The 20816-nt window shown below is 32.6% G+C and overlaps 2 protein-coding genes across 2 annotated transcripts in view; both read right to left on the bottom strand.

Annotated features, from left to right (window-relative positions):
- Positions 1 to 20816, bottom strand: part of LOC127716148 (uncharacterized) — a 551146-nt gene that overhangs the window by 338535 nt on the left and 191795 nt on the right. The window lies entirely within an intron of this gene.
- Positions 96 to 13184, bottom strand: LOC127716145 (angiopoietin-related protein 2-like). Its single transcript, XM_052222262.1, has 7 exons — positions 12751 to 13184; positions 9822 to 9912; positions 9355 to 9537; positions 8437 to 8564; positions 6309 to 6405; positions 5301 to 5465; positions 96 to 710 (listed from the first exon to the last, which is right to left on the bottom strand). The coding sequence occupies exons 1-7, from the start codon at positions 13105 to 13107 to the stop codon at positions 469 to 471; spliced, it is 1263 nt and encodes a 420-aa protein (XP_052078222.1). The 5' UTR covers positions 13108 to 13184; the 3' UTR covers positions 96 to 468.

Here is a 20816-nt window from a genome sequence, read left to right as displayed (position 1 = left end):
GAATTTTTCTATCAAGTCTATTCTACATTAGGCCATTAACCTTATATAGGTTTGCTTCTGCATTAATAAAGAAATATTATAAATTAAAAAAAGTCTTAAAACAGTAATATTTATTGAATGGTAGTTTTCGTAAAGCCATAGTTACGAACAATGAAAAGTACGTATGATGTCTGATACAAAATTGGAACTACAGGAACCCGGATTCCTAGGTTGTATTTCAAGGCCTACTTATGTACGACACTAGATAATCTGAATACTGTTCCAGGGGTAACGAAATCTCTTGTTTGCAAGATGCTTATAAGGTTAGAATAGAATAGAATAAAAAGAATATACTCTATTCCAAATTAGTGAACCCACAAGAAGCAACATGAGATTATAATAATAACAAATACAAAAGAACAATATTGAGGGAAAGAATTATTAATTGATAGAATATAAATTGTCAAAAAAAAACTCTGTTTATTATTATCATTCTTGTGTTTTCTTAATCATCATTTTTGTAGATTTCATCGATTCTTTGTTTTTCCATGATCTCCAAAGTATCTGCCCATTGTTTCTGTATCCATACATGCCATTTAAGTTAGACCTGATGCAATGCTTGTACCACCATGCTCCTATTCTATGATCAGCACAGTTTACACGCTTCCATAGATCGTTGTCTTTATCTGTGGTAGTAAACATCATATTGTTGTGGAGAATAAGGCTGTCTCCTAAGTCAGAAAAAAGTAGTAAAAAGTATATATATATATAAATATAATATAAAACGCATTTGACTAGCAGGTCGAACAACGGATGTTCTTAAACCCTGCTGACTGCCATGGCGATTGCCAAATAAACGGATCACCAGATGTAACAAAATGGATCTTAATTATTAGTTTAATACCAAACAGAAAACAATAAACTTGCGGAAAAGATGGTATACCGCAAACTTGAGGTGCAAAAATTGGTACACCATATCCGGATTTCGACAATTAATGTCTCTTCAGTGATGTTAGGAATCGAAACGGTATTTGGAAGGCCATATAATTTACCTCAATTTAGGATAGACTCTTGAATTTTGAAGATTCGAAATAGGGTGGACGGATTACATAAACCCGAAGGCAAATATAATACAAGCCCAAACGAAAAAATATTAACAAGTCTAAATTGAAAACAACGTTCAAACCTATCATCAGGGGCGTTTCCAGGACATTTGAAAGAGGGGGCGTAGAATACAATCTGTCGCCGAGCGGAGCGAGGCGAAAAATTTATTTGGACCTTTTTTTGGCTAAAAAACATAAAATAATTGTGAAATGCACTAATATAACGGTTCTTTGACTTGGAGCATGTATATTTTATAGTTAAAGTGTCAGGGTTTGATATTTTTTATGCCAAATTCTCTCCATTAATTTTCTATGGTATATTAAAATGATTGGATGGATCTTAACAGCAGTAGACCAATAACGAGAAATTCCAAATTCTAGGGTATAGGGCGTTACTTTACATTTCAATAGTCCTAGGCCAGGATTTTATGAACGGGAGGCGTAATTCCGGTTGCCCTGGTATAGGGTCCAGGGGGAAGGTCAGAAGCTCCTGGATTTCAACAATTTAGCATCAAATTATGAAGTATTATAACAGACTCCATGATAGACAAATTGGTGAAAATAGTCTGCCTTCGAATCATTCAAATTATGTATTGATTAACATGTGGATATCAAATCTTTGGAAGAAGTTATGAATTCAGTTAAAAGGTTATATGAAATGGGCATGAAAAATGAAAAATAAATCATTAACGATAGCTTTTCTGTACTTTTGATATATATATATACCCGTTTTGTTAAAATATACCTTTTCACTGTTTTGGTCTTTTGGAAAATGTTGTTTGTGCTGTATTTAGACCCCTTTACCAAGAAATTTGTTTTGCATGCACACGTATAAAAATTGCGGTTTTTATCCAACGCAATCACAGGTTTGAACGTTGTTTTCAATTTAGTAGATATACAAAGATGTGGTATGAGTGCCAATGAGACAACTCTCCATCCAAGTCACAATTTATAAAAGTAAACCATTATAGGTCAAAGTACGGTCTTCAACACGGAGCCTTGGCTCACACCGAACAGCAAGCTATAAAGGGCCCCAAACATTACTAGTGTTAAACCATTCAAACCGGAAAACCAACGGTCTAATCTATATAAGAAACACTTATGAACCACATCAACAAACGACAACTACTAAACATCAGATTCCTGACTTAGGACAGGTGCAACCAGTTGCAGCGGGTTTAAATGTTTTAATGGTACCAAACATTCACCCTTATCTGAAACAATAGTGTAACATTGTATTTATAATACCCCGTTCTAGATAGTCAAATCTGACCCCTTCCAATGCAAGGCGAAAAAAACATAACCCCATTTCAGACAATTTAGCTGAAAATGCAACCCCGTTTGTCGGAACATACCCGGTATCATATATATAGCGAGTATCCCCCGGGTAGATGTAGAATGGCCATTGGGGAAGTGTCACACAAAACAACCATTTCATGTATAGATTTACTTACCGCTTTGGTTGTTTAAAAAAGGTGTCCAAGTCACCCATCGGATGGGGGAATCAGTATAAAAGAAATCAGAATATGTGTTTAATTAATGAATATGATAAATTGCCATATTCAATACAATATAAGCAGATAACGATAGTTTTTCATTTATTTTTTTGAAAGGGGGGGGGGGGGCGTACGCCCATAAAGCCCTTACCTGGACCCGCCCCTGATGATTGCGTTGGATATAACCGCAATTTTTATACGTGTGCATGCAAAACAAATTTCTTGGTAGAGGGGTCTAAATACAGCACAAACAACATTTTCCAAAAGACCATAAAGGTCTGTTGTTCGACCTGATAGTCAAATGCGTTTTGTTAAAATATACTTTTTCACTTTTTTGGTCTTTTGGAAAATGTTGTTTGTGCTGTATTTAGACCCCTCTACCAAGAAATTTGTTGTGCATGCACACGTATAAAAATTACGGTTTTTATCCAACGCAATGATAGGTTTGAACGTTGTTTTCAATTTAGACTTGTTTATAAATATAATATAGTTCTATTCTGTCTATTTCCTTTTGTGTTCTGAATTGAGATAAAAGTTAAAAAAGCGATATCCAAAATGACTTTTTGGTTACAATTTTCGTCAATATGACTATGTATTGCTTATGATAATGAAATGTCTACATATAGTTTACAAGAATTCTAGAGTTGCTGTCTCACCTACATATAGTCATATATCTCTCAAATTAAACGTGAACAGTGCAAAATAAATATATTTTCAATGTCCAAATGCACTTTGAGTGGTGAAATAATAAAAAAAAACATTACATTGTAATATGCTACTAAATATTTTGAGGAGGAAAAAATGTTAAATATAAAATGTGCATATGTCCGATATAGCACTGATAAGAGGGGGGCAAGGGGGGTTCCAATAACAGCAAAACAGTAAATTGATTTGAATTAAAACAGATAGCAAGGAATTGAAAAGGGATAAAAACAGATAACAGTAAATGAAATATTTAAATCAGTCCAGTCCAGGACCAATACAGTAGATTTTATTATATAACTGGTTGTATGGACCTAGCTAGGCCTTAATAGAGACATATATATACATTTTCATTATGATCCTCATCGGGTATTATCCTTGGCCATATGTTTTCCTTTTGGTTATATTAATAATTGATTTGAATTAAATATATATGTACGCATGGGGATACAAGGAACATTATCCCCATATATACGTAAAATTCAAATTCGAACAATTCTTAATATCACAAAAAAGGAAAACATATAACAGAAACAACTTTTATATATGTTGTGTACAAGTTTTAATTTTGTACAAATTGTTATTTGTACAAAACATGTGTACAAATTGTTATTTGTACAAAAAATGTGTACAAAGTCAAAATACAAATTATAATTTGTACGAAAAATGTGTACAAAGTCAAAATACAAATTATAATGTGTACACATTTTTTGTACAAAATGATACATCCAAAAACATGTTCACAGACAATGGAATTTATACAATACTATTCTGGAATGGTCCTGGACCCGACTGATTTTAATATGTTTATGTGATATATGTTACAAGAATCCTTCTGCAAATACGTGACCACCATATCATCAGTGGAAAGACCCCAATAGATATAAGAAGATGTGGTATGAGTGCCAATGAGACAACTCTCCATCCAAGTCACAATGTTCAATTATCTTCAATTTCTTCTTAAGATTGGCTGTCAAAATGCTAACATTCCAATTTTCAATATATATAACAGTTAATGTTGATTCATGGTATACCGCCATCTTGGATTGTACAATCCCAGTACAAAATTGGTCTAGTTATTTGCTCAATTCTGCAAATTTGGAGACATATTTGCAATTTATTGGTTAGACTGTTTATTAATATAAAGAAAACTAGGTGATTTATTGTACTATACAAAATATGTAAACAAATATCAAATTTTGTGTTTTTAGAATCAATTTTTTAAAATAAGCCATTTATGGGGAGATAACTCTTTTAGTAAAAAAATATATACTGGACTGATAGGGAAATTTTTAATTTTTACTTGTAGCAAGAAAACAAGTTCGGTGACACCATTTTTTCTTTTTATTTTCTTAAAACATTTTATAAAACCTATCTTCTCACAATTTATTTCAAAATTCTATCTCATAGATTTCTTTTTATGCACACAAATGTGTTTTTCATGAACAATCTAACCAAATTAAGGCAATTTTCAACGACTCATAGCTTGGAAAATAGCACGGTGACCCATACTTTTTATTATATTTTTAAAAAAAGCATAGTAAAATCTTCATTTTGGCAAAGTATAAGAAAATTCTGTCTAAAAAAATATATACTTATGATCTACCTTAACAGCAAATACATTATCACAATAACAGATAACAAAAAAAAAATAATAGTCCTATAACAGCTAACAAGGAATAAGACAGCAAATATATTTTCAGAATAACAGATAACAAAAAAATAAATTGCCCCAAAACAGCATAACAGTTAAACCCCTTACCCCCCTCTGATAAATGTAACAAATCATAAAGGCAAAAGACATTTTGTTTACGACTTGGTTGCCAGAAATTCTTCCACGATGAGTCATTTGGATTTGCGCTTGTTAAAAAAGATATAAGAATATGATTAATGACAATAATATAAGTTTGACTACTTTATTAACAATTTTGACATTATCACATGTTATAGGTCTTCTAGCTCGTTTTGTTTTCTCATTTCAACATTCAAACTTCTTTGTAAAGTAGATAACGAGACATACCTGCATTTCCAGTGTATCCACTGATGTGTAATATAAAGTTTGACTGGGAGTCCTCGACCTTAAACGTACTGTACTGTGCATATCTTGTCTTTCCATCAAAGTCTTCCAAATGTATGAACAGCTCGTAATTTCCAGACGATGTAATAGTATGTATATTCTGGTTTCCTGTTGAGAATTAATTAAAATCAAAGTCCTTCCAATATTGGAACAAACCCGTATGTTATGGGTTCCGGTGAACACTCTTAGGTCATGGAATAGTTCTAGTGTGTTTTGCTTCGTGTTGTTTATTTTTTCCAGATATTTTATAACAGTATTCATTATATGATGTATCCAACAAACTGAATTAAGAATGTAAGGACTATACATCCATTTTACCTAACAGCAGGCTTCTTTCGGAGTCTTTTACATATTACTATGCGGTATGGGTATTGCTCATTGTTGAAGGCCGTACGGTGACCTATAGTTGTTAACTTCTACGGCATGTGGTCTCTGGTGGAGAGCTGTCTCATTGGCAATAATACCACATCTTCGTATTTTATATATTGTGATTTTTATCTGAATACCAAGGCATATTGAACAAAACGAGTAATTTGCATTGCTTTATAATTTTACTTGATTATGTGGAATTTGATGCGATGTATTTTTTGCTTATTTGAGAAATAATAATAATCTGCTGTTCAGTAAATGGTAAAACCAGTTTTATGCATTCTTGAGTTTCTTTTTCATATCCGTAATCCGTAGTAGTAAAATGTATCCATAAAACAAGAAAAGACCTAGCTACAAAACTTACATTTGAAACAAAATAACTCTTTATCTGCCTTTCATAAACTCGGTTTGGCAAATTATTAAGGCGAAGTCTTTCATTTTATGTTCTGGTTTTCCCATAGTAATAAAATCACTTATTGAAAAAAATATTTAGAAAAAGATGTAGAACAAAAACTTATCATTTGTCTTCAATCATTTCAGTAACGTTTCTTCTGTAACTTTAACGAATTATAACTAACATACCTAACCAATATTCACTGTCAAGTCTGCCAAATCCCTGTTCATAATCAGACCATCCTCTATAGAAATCTGTAGATCCATCGATTCTTCTCTGAATGACCTACAGGTAGATATACTATATACGTATTGTGTTATACATACATGTATCTTAATTTGAAAGTTTGAAACTTGTCTTTCTATGTAAATTTAATATTAATATTTTATATAACTGATTGGTTAAACTATTTAGAGACTTACATATCGCAAACAGTTTAAATATTGATCCAAGTAATCCCTCTTTTGCTGTCGATGTAGTGTGTTTCGGTACGTCACCACAGACTTCAATTCAGTTGAATTGTGCCTACGATTTTTCACTTAAATGGAGATTTGATTAACTGAATTTACTAGTGATAATTTCATATACAGACTGTTTTCAAATTCAGACGAGAACATTCCACGTTTTCGGCTTGGCAATCAGGAAGATCTCTGGGATCATTTTAACACCAGATCATTGTTTGGAAGTCCTTAACGGAGGATTTTTCTTTCTAAAAAACTGCAGACTCTAAACACCTTCCAAAATATTTAGTGACATTTCTCAAAACTTTATAATTGTACATAATATCTATGCCTGTTGTCTTTTTTTAATTCTTATTGGAGGAAAATACAGTATGACGATGATAAAAATCGTAGAAATCTTTTACTAAGCGTGTATTGTGTATGCTTCCAATATATTATGGCATTGGAGTTATATTATACAATGTGTCGGTATTGATAGTGACCAAAGAAAATATTTGTCAAAGAATATAATTTCTTCACAAAAAACAACAAATCTTTTGGAGAGATACTACATAATCATATGATGTTTTGTTTTGTGTACCTCTGTGGTTTCTATATATGATTTCCATGTTTCATCCCGTATTTGTTACATGCATAACAGCAATTAGATAGCTTTCAAAATAAATTCTCATGAAAACCGGAAGAAGAGTGATGGTTACTACACAATTTAAGTATAAGATTGTTAGAAAACGAAGGCATCTTAATGTTGTAAAAAGCCTCACAGTTTTTAATGTTTAAACCTTTTAAAAAATGCAGATATGAATTTTTCAATCCAGTTTATGATTTTGGTATGGTAATTCATAGTAAATTGGCACAGTTGTAGTCCTAAGAGGAGTTTCTATTAGAAATTGTCCTGTTTATTTTACACAAGTGCAATCTAAAGACGATGTACTAGATTGACAAAAGCAATTGTTATCGGTTGTATTTATCTGCATATAAGTTCTTGAGTTCATTGATTTTTTTGGCATGCATTAAACGTTATCAAACCCTTACGTAAATGGATCTTCGGGCCACACTTTTATAATACCTTTAAGATTTTAAACGAAATAGTACATCGAGGTAAACATTCGTTAGATCCAACCAAACCCAATTGCTATGCAATTTACAAATAATGTATACTCAGATATTCAATTTCCAAATGATATGTAAATGTATAACCACACTTATAAAGGAAAATTATTGAGAATCACATAAGTTTTGCATGATGTATGAATCGATTTGTTCTTAAAAAACATAGAAAAGGAAAAAAAGATTTCAATTACAATTTATAATGTAAAATTATGAAAAAGGAAGAATTTGAAAGTTACATACATAATGGTGCATTTTAATCATACCAGAACTTATTACAATTCCAGCGGCGGAACCTACCAAATGGTAGTAAGACACTATCAACAGCGACGTACGTCGACCAACAAGAAACAGAGGGGCAGAAAAGGAGTGATTCAAATAAATGCAATACATACATTTCCGATATGTCGTTGGTTAAAAATATAACATTCAAATAATATATTGTTATAATTTACTTTGGTATATTATTAATGACATCTCTAAACCAAAACATGACTATCATTTAACTTGACTGAAAATTAGTGATCATAAAAGTTTATTTTCAGAACTATAGTTTGAAAACAAATTTTTTATATGACAACGTTGCTACCTATTATGTAGGTACTCCGATATATATTCCGACTTTAAACGTAATGTCACTATTTAGTTCAACCTCCATTTGAAATCGTGTTCGTCTGGCACGCTTTAAAGACTATTATTAATTATTTTGTAAGATTAACTCATGATGATGAAAATGATTTATACACACAGTCCAACTTCCGCCAGCTGTTTCCATGTCACAGTAAACATCCAGATGACTGGTGGCTGTCGGGTAAATTTTGTATACTGCTGATGGACACTGTACTGGTATGTCACCACAATCATGTGGACGAAGTGCTAAAATGATATAAAACACCAATAAACGAGATGATATTTTACCAATCTGAATCACATCGTACCTGTTTCATAGATGACGATGGATATGTTCCAATTGTCGTAACCACAATCCTGTATCTTTCCCCCGAATGTGACCTACCGAACTAAACTTATCACCGGGTCTGTAATTACATGAGCAACACAACGGTTATTGTGTTTTGTGTACTGTTGTTTGTTTCTTGGTCTTTTTCGTTTTTTTGCCATGTCGTTGTCAGTTTATTTTTGACTTGAGTATCTTTGGTATCTTTCGCCTCTCTTTTATATCTTAGAATAATTATAAACCTAAGTGTTCTAAGGTAGAACTGTCAGAGTAAGTTCTAGTGTAGAACTGTCAGGATTAGTCTTTGGGTAGAACTGTCCAAATCTGTTTTAGGGTAAAACTGTCAGAATCCGGCGCGGTTCTATGGTAGAACATTTCAAAAAGAAATTAGAGCAGCTTTCTGTTGATGATTTGAAAAAGAGAATGGTAGTTTGATTTTCCTTGTAAGTCATTTTTAGAAAAAAAGGGATTAAAACGTACAAATAATTACATTCATGGGTGAATATTTTAGTAATTTCTCCCTGTTTACACATGTACGGTAGATCTGTCTGAATCTATTTTAGGATACAACTGTCTAAACTATAAAACCGCTTCTGTCAGACACTTCTCTGAAGGTGTCAGGAGACATGCCATTATAGAACAGTTCTCTTGACAAATTTGAAGAGAGGTTAGAACTGTAAAATGAAACCTATACAGCTAGAGGATACTTACATTTTTTTATGCAACAAAACAATTGTTTCCATTCTCCATTTTCACTACATACTTGGAATGGACGTCCTTTTATCGTGAATCCGTTGTTACATTTAAATTGTATTCCAGTTCCAAGATTTCGATACAATCCAAAAGTTTCAATGCAGGTAGCATTTGGTGTCGTCGGCGCAGGACTTTCACAATCTTATTAAAAATCATACAATATTATAAGTTTGTGTTTTTTTTTAAAATGACTATTGATCGTTACTGGTCAGGATTATCGTCAATAAAAGCAGTAAAATTTACCAATAAGTTTTGTTAAAATGCGAATGAAATTGGTGAAAAATTGATTAAATAGAAGGAAACTTATACTATTCACTTGCATTTTTACTACTGAAGCTAAACAAAATATTAAGAATAAAACAAGATTTAAAGAATAAAACGATTTCGCCCATTAAGTTATCTCCAATATTATAGTTATTTCTTACAGACAGGGATACAACCGAGTCCACCATTTGGCTGCTTCTCACATTTCTGTCCTGGTTTACATGTGTTTTTTGAACATCCTCCGGCAAGGGACTTAATAAAAGTACAAAAAAATGGGTTAATATAACAAACAACACAAATAAAAAGTCCAAATCATTTTGTTGATATTATATGTAATAGATATCTTGGAAAATGCAAAGAAATAACAATTGGTTTTCTTTGACGAACACCTCTTTAATTCATATATAAAGATTTATCTACATTCTTTTCTTTTGCTTCTGAAACATAAATCATTTTAATTGATTTAATTATTAAATTGAGCAATTCCCCACCTATTTGTGTTGTAAGAAGAACTTTTGTTTACATCTAACATAAGGAAATTGTTTTTTTTTGTATTAAATCTGGTGGAAAATATTCCATGTTTTTATGTATTTTAAGACATGGAAAAATTTGATAATACGTTTGCAACTGTTCTTTCATCAAGCACCGATCAACAAACCAATACTAGGTTAGTTAGAAAGGTTCTGTGCGAAGTTGTCCAGTTAGTTGGAATTACACTGTTAAAGAGGGTCTGTTGCATAGGGACGCTCTTATTCTATGACCAAACTGAATATGATAACAATGTAAGGAACCCTTCATCATTAACCTAATCCCCTTGCTTGTTTATAATTAAGTTAGAATGAAATCCAACGGCTTTAAGCTAACATATATCGAATCATTAAAGGAACCTGATGTTCAGTAGTTGTCGTTTGTTGATGTGGTTCATAAGTGTTTCTCGGTTCTCGTTTTTTATATAGATTAGACCGTTGGTTTTCCCGTTTGAATGGTTTTACACTAGTAATTTTTGGGGCCCTTTATAGCTTACTGTTCGGTGTGAGCCAAGGCTCCGTGTTGAAGACCGTACTTTGACCTATAATGGTTTACTTTTATATATTTTGACTTGGATGGAGAGTTGTCTCATTGGCACTCAAACCACATCTTCTTATATCTATATACAAATTTATGATAGGAAATAAATGAAATAAACACTTGATAAATTTCGTGCGTCCGAGACGCTTTTCTGGATTTACGTATTAGAGAATTTATAATAAGAAGTGGATTCGTAAACGATAATCAACGCTCAACGTTAGTTTCTAATCTACTTCTTCTTATAAGTTCTCTAGCTTAATTCATTTCTGGTAAAACGACTATATATTTTACGTCTTGACCATAAATCAAGAAATTACATAAAGTTTATTTCATACTTTGTCTTTCTGATTCTTTAAAAATCGTAAATGATTGTATCTATACGATTCAATGCTGTTTTATGCATCCAACAAGTTCACAAAAATTTAATATGTATTACATCTAGTACATGTTGTTTCTGCAATTGTTCAGAGAGTATATTCAATCATAGCTGTTAGATGTTTTGTGCAACCAAAATTAAGACAATTATTAGCTCATTATATACAACCAAAATTAATTATTTGAACGCGATGAATCAATTGTGCATTAGTTTTGGATGTATAGTTTTCATTTTTATTCAACCCACCGACAGCCGTGGTCGTATAGTCGTTGATCACAAAAGTCAGAACGGTAAATATCAACGACATAAAGTTCAAATCTTTGTACCCTGAATGAAAATGTGTTTTTTCCCACGAGCAAAATATTGTTAAAATCACAGAAAATACTATATATATTTTATTTTCATATGTTGGTGATATTTTTTATCCTTTTGACTGTCAAATTTGTAGTTTTACTTAGGGAACAGTTTAAGTAAGTTTTTGCTATTATATTAGAATTTATTTAATATAGAGTCAGTTTAATGTTGACGTGATGTTTATTTGGACCAGTTATGATCAAACAGGGAAAAACTTGATGAAAACAATATAAAACTAAAATCATAAGTACATGTGTCCCACGGTAGAAACGAAAATCAGAAGTCCTTGATCGTAACACAAGACAATTGCCGTTGATATATGGATGTTAATTTCACAGTTTAAAAAAAAACTATGGTTCTATAGCCGCAATTGTATTACGGTGCGGTTAAAAAAACCGTGTTCAACCAAAAAACCGCATCAATTGTTACTATATTGTATTTAATATAATTTAATGGTTTGTGTCTGTACTTGATTTTACCTTGCAGCAATTTTATTCTAGTGCTACTAATGCGTCTTCTGTAGACGAATGCTCGCCCGGCGTACCAACAAAAAGCCTGGTTTCGTAGATGATTTTTTTTTGTCTTTTTAAAACATATTCTCAACTTTTGTTTGACAAATGCTTCTACGATTTTGACATACTGTATATTTCTGTGTCTATTGTTGAAGACCGTATGACGACTTAAAGATTTCTTATGATTTTCTGTTTTATATATTTCTTTTTAATTATTTTGGTGTTCCATTGACTTATAAAATAGTTCTCCTTTGATTCATTTAATGATTCATTATTTGGTATTTAACGCCATTTTCAGCACTATTGACAGCCAGTGTTTATTGTTAGGGGAAGTTAGAGTGCAAGGAGAAAACCACTGACCTTTGGCAGGAAAACCGGCAATCCTAGTTAATTAATATTGGAGTCGAACTCACAACCTAAGTGTTGACAGGCATGTGATACAGTAGATATACTACTAAAACCACTCGGCAACCAATCCCCCTAGTTCTCCTTTGAATCGAATAAAAAAAAATACATAGTAAAGAAAATACAATTGAAACCAGTGGACTGCAGGTTTGTATTCTACCTTAGTATCACTCTGTACAATATACGAGTTCTTGAAAAATAGTTTTGACTAAATCTACTATGTTATAAGATATCTAATACAAGGCTAACATAAAGTAGATATAATACCGTAAACTAGCTACAGTACCATCTCAAAGCTTTTAAAACAAAATATGATATGATTCCGATGCATGGTTATGCTATTTCTTTGCAACCTAGTAGCTAAGATGTACATACCTTTGGCCAGCTTGCTATTTTAGTATAAATACTACCAGATTCATTTTGAAGATTTTCTCCATCGGGTAACTTGTCAAGTATGTCACAGAGCTTCCAATTCTTTCTGTAGTTTATTGCGATACACTGCGACGTCATGAAGCATTCTTTGACACATTGGAGCATACTCATACGTTGCAGACGTCGTAGAATATTAATGTTCTGACTTTTATTGTGCTGCAAGTGCCCAATACCATCAATATCATCAGGATGTTGACACTCGTAGTCGTCTTTTTCACACACGTCTTCTAAAAGTGAACTACATTGTTGGAACAAAAGTAACGAAAGTAGTATACTTCGTAACGATTTGTCCCTATTCATCTCTAATTCGCGAAGACAATCATTTATTTAAACATATTTTCTAACTGCTTAAATAGGCAACATGTTTGTAGATTCATACGATCAGCTCCCTATATATTATACTGAATCTAATATATCTCTTTTATTGATTTGCAGTTTTGAATTTTTTATTAGCTTTCCCTCTCCTATCTATCTAAATATCTCATCAGGCACAGAATTTCATTGTTATAAACATGTTTGAAAATATATACATCAAGATAAATTATTAATATCAGTAAGTAAACAAAGGGGCATCATATCGCATCCATTGTTCGTTTATAAAACATTTGAATGAGTATGATTTTGACAAAAAGGGATGGTCTTTAGACATGATTACATCATTGCATTTGGTCATCCATTTTTCAATGCATTTCAAATAAATCTTCTCATAACCATTCCAAACGGTATTATTGCGTTTTGTTAAAACCATCAATCACATGCAATATTAAACTTCAAACCTTCATTTTCATTACAGATAAGTTGTTTTGTCCTGATAATATTTATGTGTGATGTCAAACCTTCACTTAATTATTCCCACCGGTTCTGTGGCGATTTGTAAAAACCATCAATAACTAATACATACAATATCAAACTTCAAATCTTTTGTTTTTCCTTTCATATTAGTTGTTTTGTCATGATAGTATTTATGTTTTATTCACCAACTTTATTCCACATCGACGTTTCCCATGACGAGAAGTAATTTAAAACAAACCGCATAATGTGCATCAGTACCATGTAAAATATGTTTTGTTAGTCTTGTATTATTTTTAATTTTAGTTTCTTGTGTACAATTTGGAGTTTAGTATGACGTCCATTATCACTGAACTAGTATATATATTTGTTTAGGGGCCAGCTGAAGGACGCCTCCGGGTGCGGGAATTTCTCGCTGCATTGAAGACCTGTTGGTGACCTTCTGCTGTTGTCTGTTCTATGGTCGGGTTGTTGTCTCTTTGACACATTCCCCATTTCCATTCTCAATTTTATTTGGTATTATATTTTTAGTCATATACAAGTCCTCATGATGATTCAGTTATGTCTCTATTCTTATGTAACAACATTTCAGGACCACCTGTATCTTTTCCAGGTGATACAATAATCCAGGGATTGCGTTTCGATTCAATCAAGATAATCTTGATTAAAGGTTGATGGTTGTACGGAAGAGGTTGAACCCCGAAAGAAGATAAAAGGTGATACCAAGTAAAGAGAAAACATTTAGTTGAAAACAACCCATACAACACAATTTACTCAAAAGACAAAATAATAAAACAAGACGAAATAGCTTCAAAACATTAAACAAAATACAAAGAATCAGAAAAATGAATCCTATCAAAACACCAAACACCGGCAGGGTTAGATGCCCCAAAGAAGCGGTTTACCATTATCAATAACGGAAGATCTGTGTATATGTCACAGATGATAACTGATATGAACCTTTTGTTGACGTTTCTATAATTTCCCATTAATGAAATCATTTTTACTAGTCATGAAAACATAACAGTGTCTCCTTTTTATACGATAACAAATTTCTAGTACATGACTGCAATTGCCTTTGTTTTGTTTAAGATTGTTTATCTTTTCGCCTTCGTGAATTATTATGTTTCCCTTTCTGCACCTTTCGTTGTAAATTGTTTGTTGAGAATAAAGTATCTATTTATCTTTCTTCTTTTGGTCATTGTAATTACAATTACATTATAATTACCACAACTTTGATTCGGTATTATCTTACTGCTTTGAGATATCATTAGTAAATTAGCGAATAGTATTCATTAGTTGTCAATGATTTCAGTGCCAGTGTAAGAATCAGGCAATTTAGAAGAATTTGAAACCATGGCAAAAAACAAAAAAAAACCCGCCGACCTAACCATCCTAAATGAGTTAGGAATGATATGTCTTTCATTTCTGCGGGTCTGATAATTCAAGAAATCTCTAGATAATTTTTGATTAGAATGATAGCAAATTACGTGGTTAGCTCCAATTAATTGTTAATTTCTAGTGCATTTCAACCAAATTATATCTTGAAATACCAGAACAGGAAAAGGATGTGCACCATTATACATTTTGAACTTAAATTTATGTAAATTTGAGTGGGTTTTTGTTTGTCATGTTTTCCCCACTGCCTTATTCGTAGGCAGATTGGCACTTAATACGCCCTTTAAAAATATATTTACAGTCACTGGATTGTAAGTGTTCCATCCCACCAATTGCATTTCATTCGAAATTCTGACCAAATCGCAATTTGTTTGATCAAATAAAACCGTCCAATTGGTCGGAAATTTGGACCAACTGCTGTAAAAGAACCATAGACAGGTCATCAAAGTTCAAATTGATTAAATAAAGCATTCTTATAATCAATCATAAAAGACTCGAACAAAATAATTAAACGTCAGTAATGATACAACTAAAACGATACCAAAAAGGAAAAATAAGATGAAGGTCGCAAAGATCAAACGAAATATTAGGAAAAGAGACACAATTGTCTGTAAAACTATAAATATTAAAGTATTGATTCAACCAATACATTTTTGACTCAGTTGTTTTGAAACCTACACCAGGTCATTTGAGATTCGATGCTTCAGTAAGATATCTAAAATCAATATTAAAAGGACAATACATAAACTATAAACTACGCAAAATAAACGCCACATGTGAAGTTTAATATCAAACAAATAACTGTTTCTAAACTGTAATAATTGTTTAAAAACTTCCATGGTCAGAATGTTATTACAACCTATTAAAGTTCCCTTTTTATCCCATCAACCAATGAAATAACATTATTTCCATCTTACGGACAATCGAAATAACCGCAGTCGTTCAGATTCCTAACCTGCAACTTTGTCATTTTGGGAGTTTGAAGTGATTTGACATTAGTTTCTGTTAAATATATTCTCAACTATTCTTACTAAGAAAATAAAAACATTAACAAAAATACCGAACGCCAAGGTAAATTAAAAAGGGACAGTCCATAAAAACTAACAAAACCAATTGATCGACCCGACGATGGAACGATATAGAGCTCAACATATTGCATGGATATTTTTTTATTGTTTAAGACCAGATGTTGACCACCACATTTATTTTTTGTTGTTTTGTGTATGTGCACGTGTCATTAGGTTACTACTTTATTAACGTATACCACATATTTCCTTCTACTCATATTTATAACAGAGGTTTTGCCTAAAAACACATCTTAAACTTCAAAACATAGGAAAAATAACAAGGTTAATAGATAATAGATTTATTCTGCACCTAAGTAAGTGTAAAAACCAAGTCTTTTATCAGATAAATTGTTCCGATTGTTATACTTTTTCAAGTTGCAAGTCCTTATGAAAACTTCCTGTGATTACCTTCGCTGTCATGAGCAAACTTGAGAGAATTACAAGTAACATGTATCAATCAAACGGCATGCCCGATTAAAAAAATGGCCACTGGTCCAGACTACTATCACGTTGTTGACCGTTAAGATGTCACCGACCTCATATAGCTGTTCATGCCTTTGATATGAAAGATAAGATTTTTTCTAAATCTTAAGTTAATAATTCCAGTTGAAATTCAAAAATGTATATCATTTTGCTGATAGCTTTTACCTCGTGTAAACTATATTTGCGACTTAAAAATACATTTTGTTGTGTTTTTTTTTTCCGTTTAAGACATCTGATAGAAAAGAAAGGATATACTGTATCCATTCATGACACAAAATAAGTATATGGTATTGATAGTAAAGAGAATGTGATGTGCAAACGTAACACTGATTTTACCCCCACATCATGGTGTGCCTATACCTAGTCAGGCTTCGTTGTATTTTTTTTTGTTTGTGCGCTTATTAGCTCCGCGAAGACATTTGTCCCCTTCTTCCCGAATGTGACCTACCGAATTATACTTATCACCGGGTTTGTACTAACATGAGCAACACGACGGGTGCAACATGTGAAGCAGGATCTGCTTAAGCTTCCGGAGCACCTGAGATCACCCCCTGTTTTTGGTTTTCTGTATTGAGTTTTGTGTACTATTGTTTGTCTGTCTGTCTTTTTATTTTTTAGCCATGACGTTGTCAGTTTATTTTCGACTTATGAGTTTGAATGTCCCTTTTTTATCCTTCGCCTATCTTTTGCTGGTGGTAGATATGGTCTGTTCTACTTTGGTGTTTATTCCTTTTTCTATTTTATGAATTATTTAGAATTAAGCCCGGACTTCGTAGAATGGTATTCAGAATTGAAATAAAATAGTTTCTCCTTCGGATTTTTACCCTTTACCCTTCTTTTTGTGAGTACTAGTATGTCTCTGTGAAACTAACTAGCTACCCGATTTTGCACTTTCATACATGCAAATAAATTGAACAGAAAAAACAATGGACCATGGATGATTTACGAAATTGGTTACGGATAACATTTTCGAAATAGATAATTACAAAACGTTTCCACCAAGGTGCCACAACAAATATTCTATTTCAGAGATATTCAATCAATGAATTGTGTGGGTTTAGTTGACAGAATATAATTGCATAGTTTCTGTGAACACATTATACAAGTGCAGAGACAACTGCCTAGAAATAACATATACTATATTTTAAAGCCACTAGAAGTGGGTTCATAGAAGCAGTAACAAGATGAAATTTCAATTAAAATTTTATAAATACTAGATTTAAAGGGATTACAAACTGATCTAAGATACCGGCTTTGATTTGTTATGACGACGGATATATTCTAATCTACGTAACCACAATACCGTTCTCCTTTTTCCCAAAAGTGACCTACCGAATAAGACTTATCACCCAGTGTATACTTACATGACCAACACGACGGGTGCCACAAGTGAAGCAGGACCTGCCTACCATTCCAGAGCACCTGGGATCACCCTCGGTATTTAATGGGATTCGGTTTGTTCAGTCTTTAGTTTTCTATGTTGTGCTTTGTGAACTGTTGTTTTTCTTTTTGTCTTTTTGTCTTTTTTATTGTTTGCCATGGCGTTGTCAGTTTATTTTCGACTTACGAGTTTGCATGTTCCTTTGATATCTTTCGCCTCTTTTTTAAACCAAACGGGCGTTTCGTCGACTCATCAGTGGCGCTCGAATAAAAACAATTTGAAGAGCAAATCACACACGAAGTTAAAGAGCATATCAAGCCTAATACCATAAACATTTTTGTTATAAACGGCTAAGGCCTTCTTTTCTATGCCCGGGGAAGCAAAATCAAAATGTTCCGAATATTTCAAAATTTTGTAATTTAATAATTTACACAAAATTACCACATTAATGATAATACAACATCAAGTACTGACTACTGCAATGGCGATACCCTCAGGAACGAAACATCCGTCGCCCGTGGTATCGACTCAGTGGTTGTAAAACTCCATCAAAGATATGCCAGGCTTATAAATAAAACATTCAGAAGAGAAAATACGACACCAAGCGTTTGCTGACAAACAGTGATAATAATATTATTTTAATGAGGTTTTGTGTTGTTATCTTTTTTTGCCAACAGATTTGTATCATAAATGACAGAGACGTAAACGATTTGTATCAAAACCGACAGAGACGTAAACGCAACTATTTAACCGCACAGCCTTTAACTATGAGCAAAACCTCCTACCTTATAGTAAGTTATAAAAAGTCCCGACTTAAGATAATGGGAATCAATTCAAACATACTTTCTTATATAAAGGTATAAATAAATATGGTATTGGTCACTTTTTAGAAATGTTAAATACATTAATCGGTGCTATTTTACGGAGGTGATATACCGAGGGTAGACATTTATATGTCAAAGGGTCATACCTATTTATTTTCTGTTAAGATGTCTGTCAAAACTGTGTTCTGGTCTATGGTTAACGTCTATATAAGATGTCATGATAGCTGGGAAATATATACAACTGGGTTGTGATTATCCTATGAAATATATGAATTGGTAGGGATTTTTGCAAAAATCATTTTCAGACCCCAGACGGACGTCTGTACTCAAATTTGTATGTTGAGACTCCATCCGTGTTCAAACAAGATATCCAACGATCCGATGTATGCTAAAACAATTACCGAAAATCAAATGTGGTAGACAATCAACCTTCGAAAACCACCAAATGACATGCCCCTGACCTTGTACAAGCACATTAAGAACGTGGCGGGTTAAAACATGTATAATATATTCATATATTCATATTGTGAGCGCTAAACCATGCCTTATCTTGTGTTACATGTGTCTTTGCTATTATTTCATATGTCGTCATTTAAATAGAACAATATATATATATGTATAATGTATAGGTTTGAACGTTGTTTTCAATTTAGACTTGTTTATATTTATATTTTTTCGTTTGAACTTGTATTATATTTGCCTTTGGATTTATATAATCCGTTCATCCTATTTCGACTCTTCACAATTCAAGAGTCAATCCTAAATTGAGGTAAATTATATGGCCTTCCAAATACCGTTTCGATTCCTAACATCACTGAATAGACATTAATTGTCGAAATCCGGATATGGTGTACAAATTTTTGCACCTCATGTTTGCGGTATACCATCTTTTCCGCAAGTTTATTGTTTTCTGTTTGGTATTAAATTAATAATTAAAATCATTTTGTTACATCTGGTGATCCGTTTATTTGGCAATCGCAATGGCAGTCAGCAGGGTTTAAGAAAATCCGTTGTTCAACATGCTAGTCAAATGCGTTTTGTTAAAATATACTTTTTCACTTTTTTGGTCTTTTGGAAAATGTTGTTTGTGCTTTATTTTGACCCCTCTACCAAAAAATTTGTTTTGAATGCACACGTATAAAAATAGCGGTTTTTATCCAACGCAATCATAGGTTTGAACGTTGTTTTCAATTTAGACTTGTTTATATTTTTTCGTTTGGGCTTGTATTATATTTGCCTTCGGGTTTATATAATCCGTTCATCCTATTTCGCCTCTTCACAATTCAAGAGTCAATCCTAAATTGAGGTAAATTATATGGCCTTCCAAATACCATTTCGATTCCTAACATCACTGAATAGACATTAATTGTCGAAATCCGGATATGGTGTACAAATTTTTGCACCTCATGTTTGCGGTATACCATCTTTTCCGCAAGTTTATTGTTTTCTGTTTGGTATTAAATTAATAATTAAGATCCATTTTGTTACATCTGGTGATCCGTTTATTTGGCAATCGCCATGGCAGTCAGTATGGTTTAAGAACATCCGTTGTTCGACCAGCTAGTCAAATGCGTTTTGTTAAAATATACTTTTTCACTTTTTTGGTCTTTTGGAAAATGTTGTTTGTGCTGTATTTAGACCCCTCTACAGAGAAATTTGTTTTGCATGCACACGTATAAAATTTCGGTTTTTATCCAACGAAATCATAGGTTTGAACGTTGTTTCTAATTGAGACTTGTATATATATGTATAATGTATATACACTACCTGTATATCAAACAACTGCCGTGAAGTACGCCTATTCATACCGTGGTTTATTTTTCTAGAATAAACGCTTCTTCAATCCGTCAGCGAAATGAAGTCTTTTAATTATATAACATTCTTCCCTTCGTTAAGCTAATTTACTGATTTGTGTTCCCAATTGGAACTGGTTTAAAAATTATCTTTGACTTTGTAAATATTGTATTTGTCATGACTTGGGTTCGAACTCCCTCATGACATAAATGAAGTGTTAATATTCTTGGACACATCGACGAAACCTATCGGCTACCAGTTGGATGAAAATCA

Source organism: Mytilus californianus, unplaced genomic scaffold, assembly GCF_021869535.1.
Source record: "Mytilus californianus isolate M0D057914Y unplaced genomic scaffold, xbMytCali1.0.p SCAF_9, whole genome shotgun sequence".
NCBI lineage: Eukaryota > Metazoa > Mollusca > Bivalvia > Mytilida > Mytilidae > Mytilus > Mytilus californianus.
This window is presented reverse-complemented; position numbering and strand designations above follow the sequence as displayed.

Excerpts from the sequence above, each read along its gene's own strand:
- LOC127716145 (XM_052222262.1), bottom strand. The coding sequence starts at position 13,107 with ATGAATAGGGACAAATCGTTACGAAGTATACTACTTTCGTTACTTTTG. Across the intron at positions 9,538-9,821 it reads ACTCGGTTGTATCCCTGTCT|ATTGTGAAAGTCCTGCGCCG; the intron begins GTAAGAAATAAC and ends ATTTTTAATAAG. Across the intron at positions 6,406-8,436 it reads CAGCTGGCGGAAGTTGGACT|GTCATTCAGAGAAGAATCGA; the intron begins GTGTGTATAAAT and ends ATCTACCTGTAG.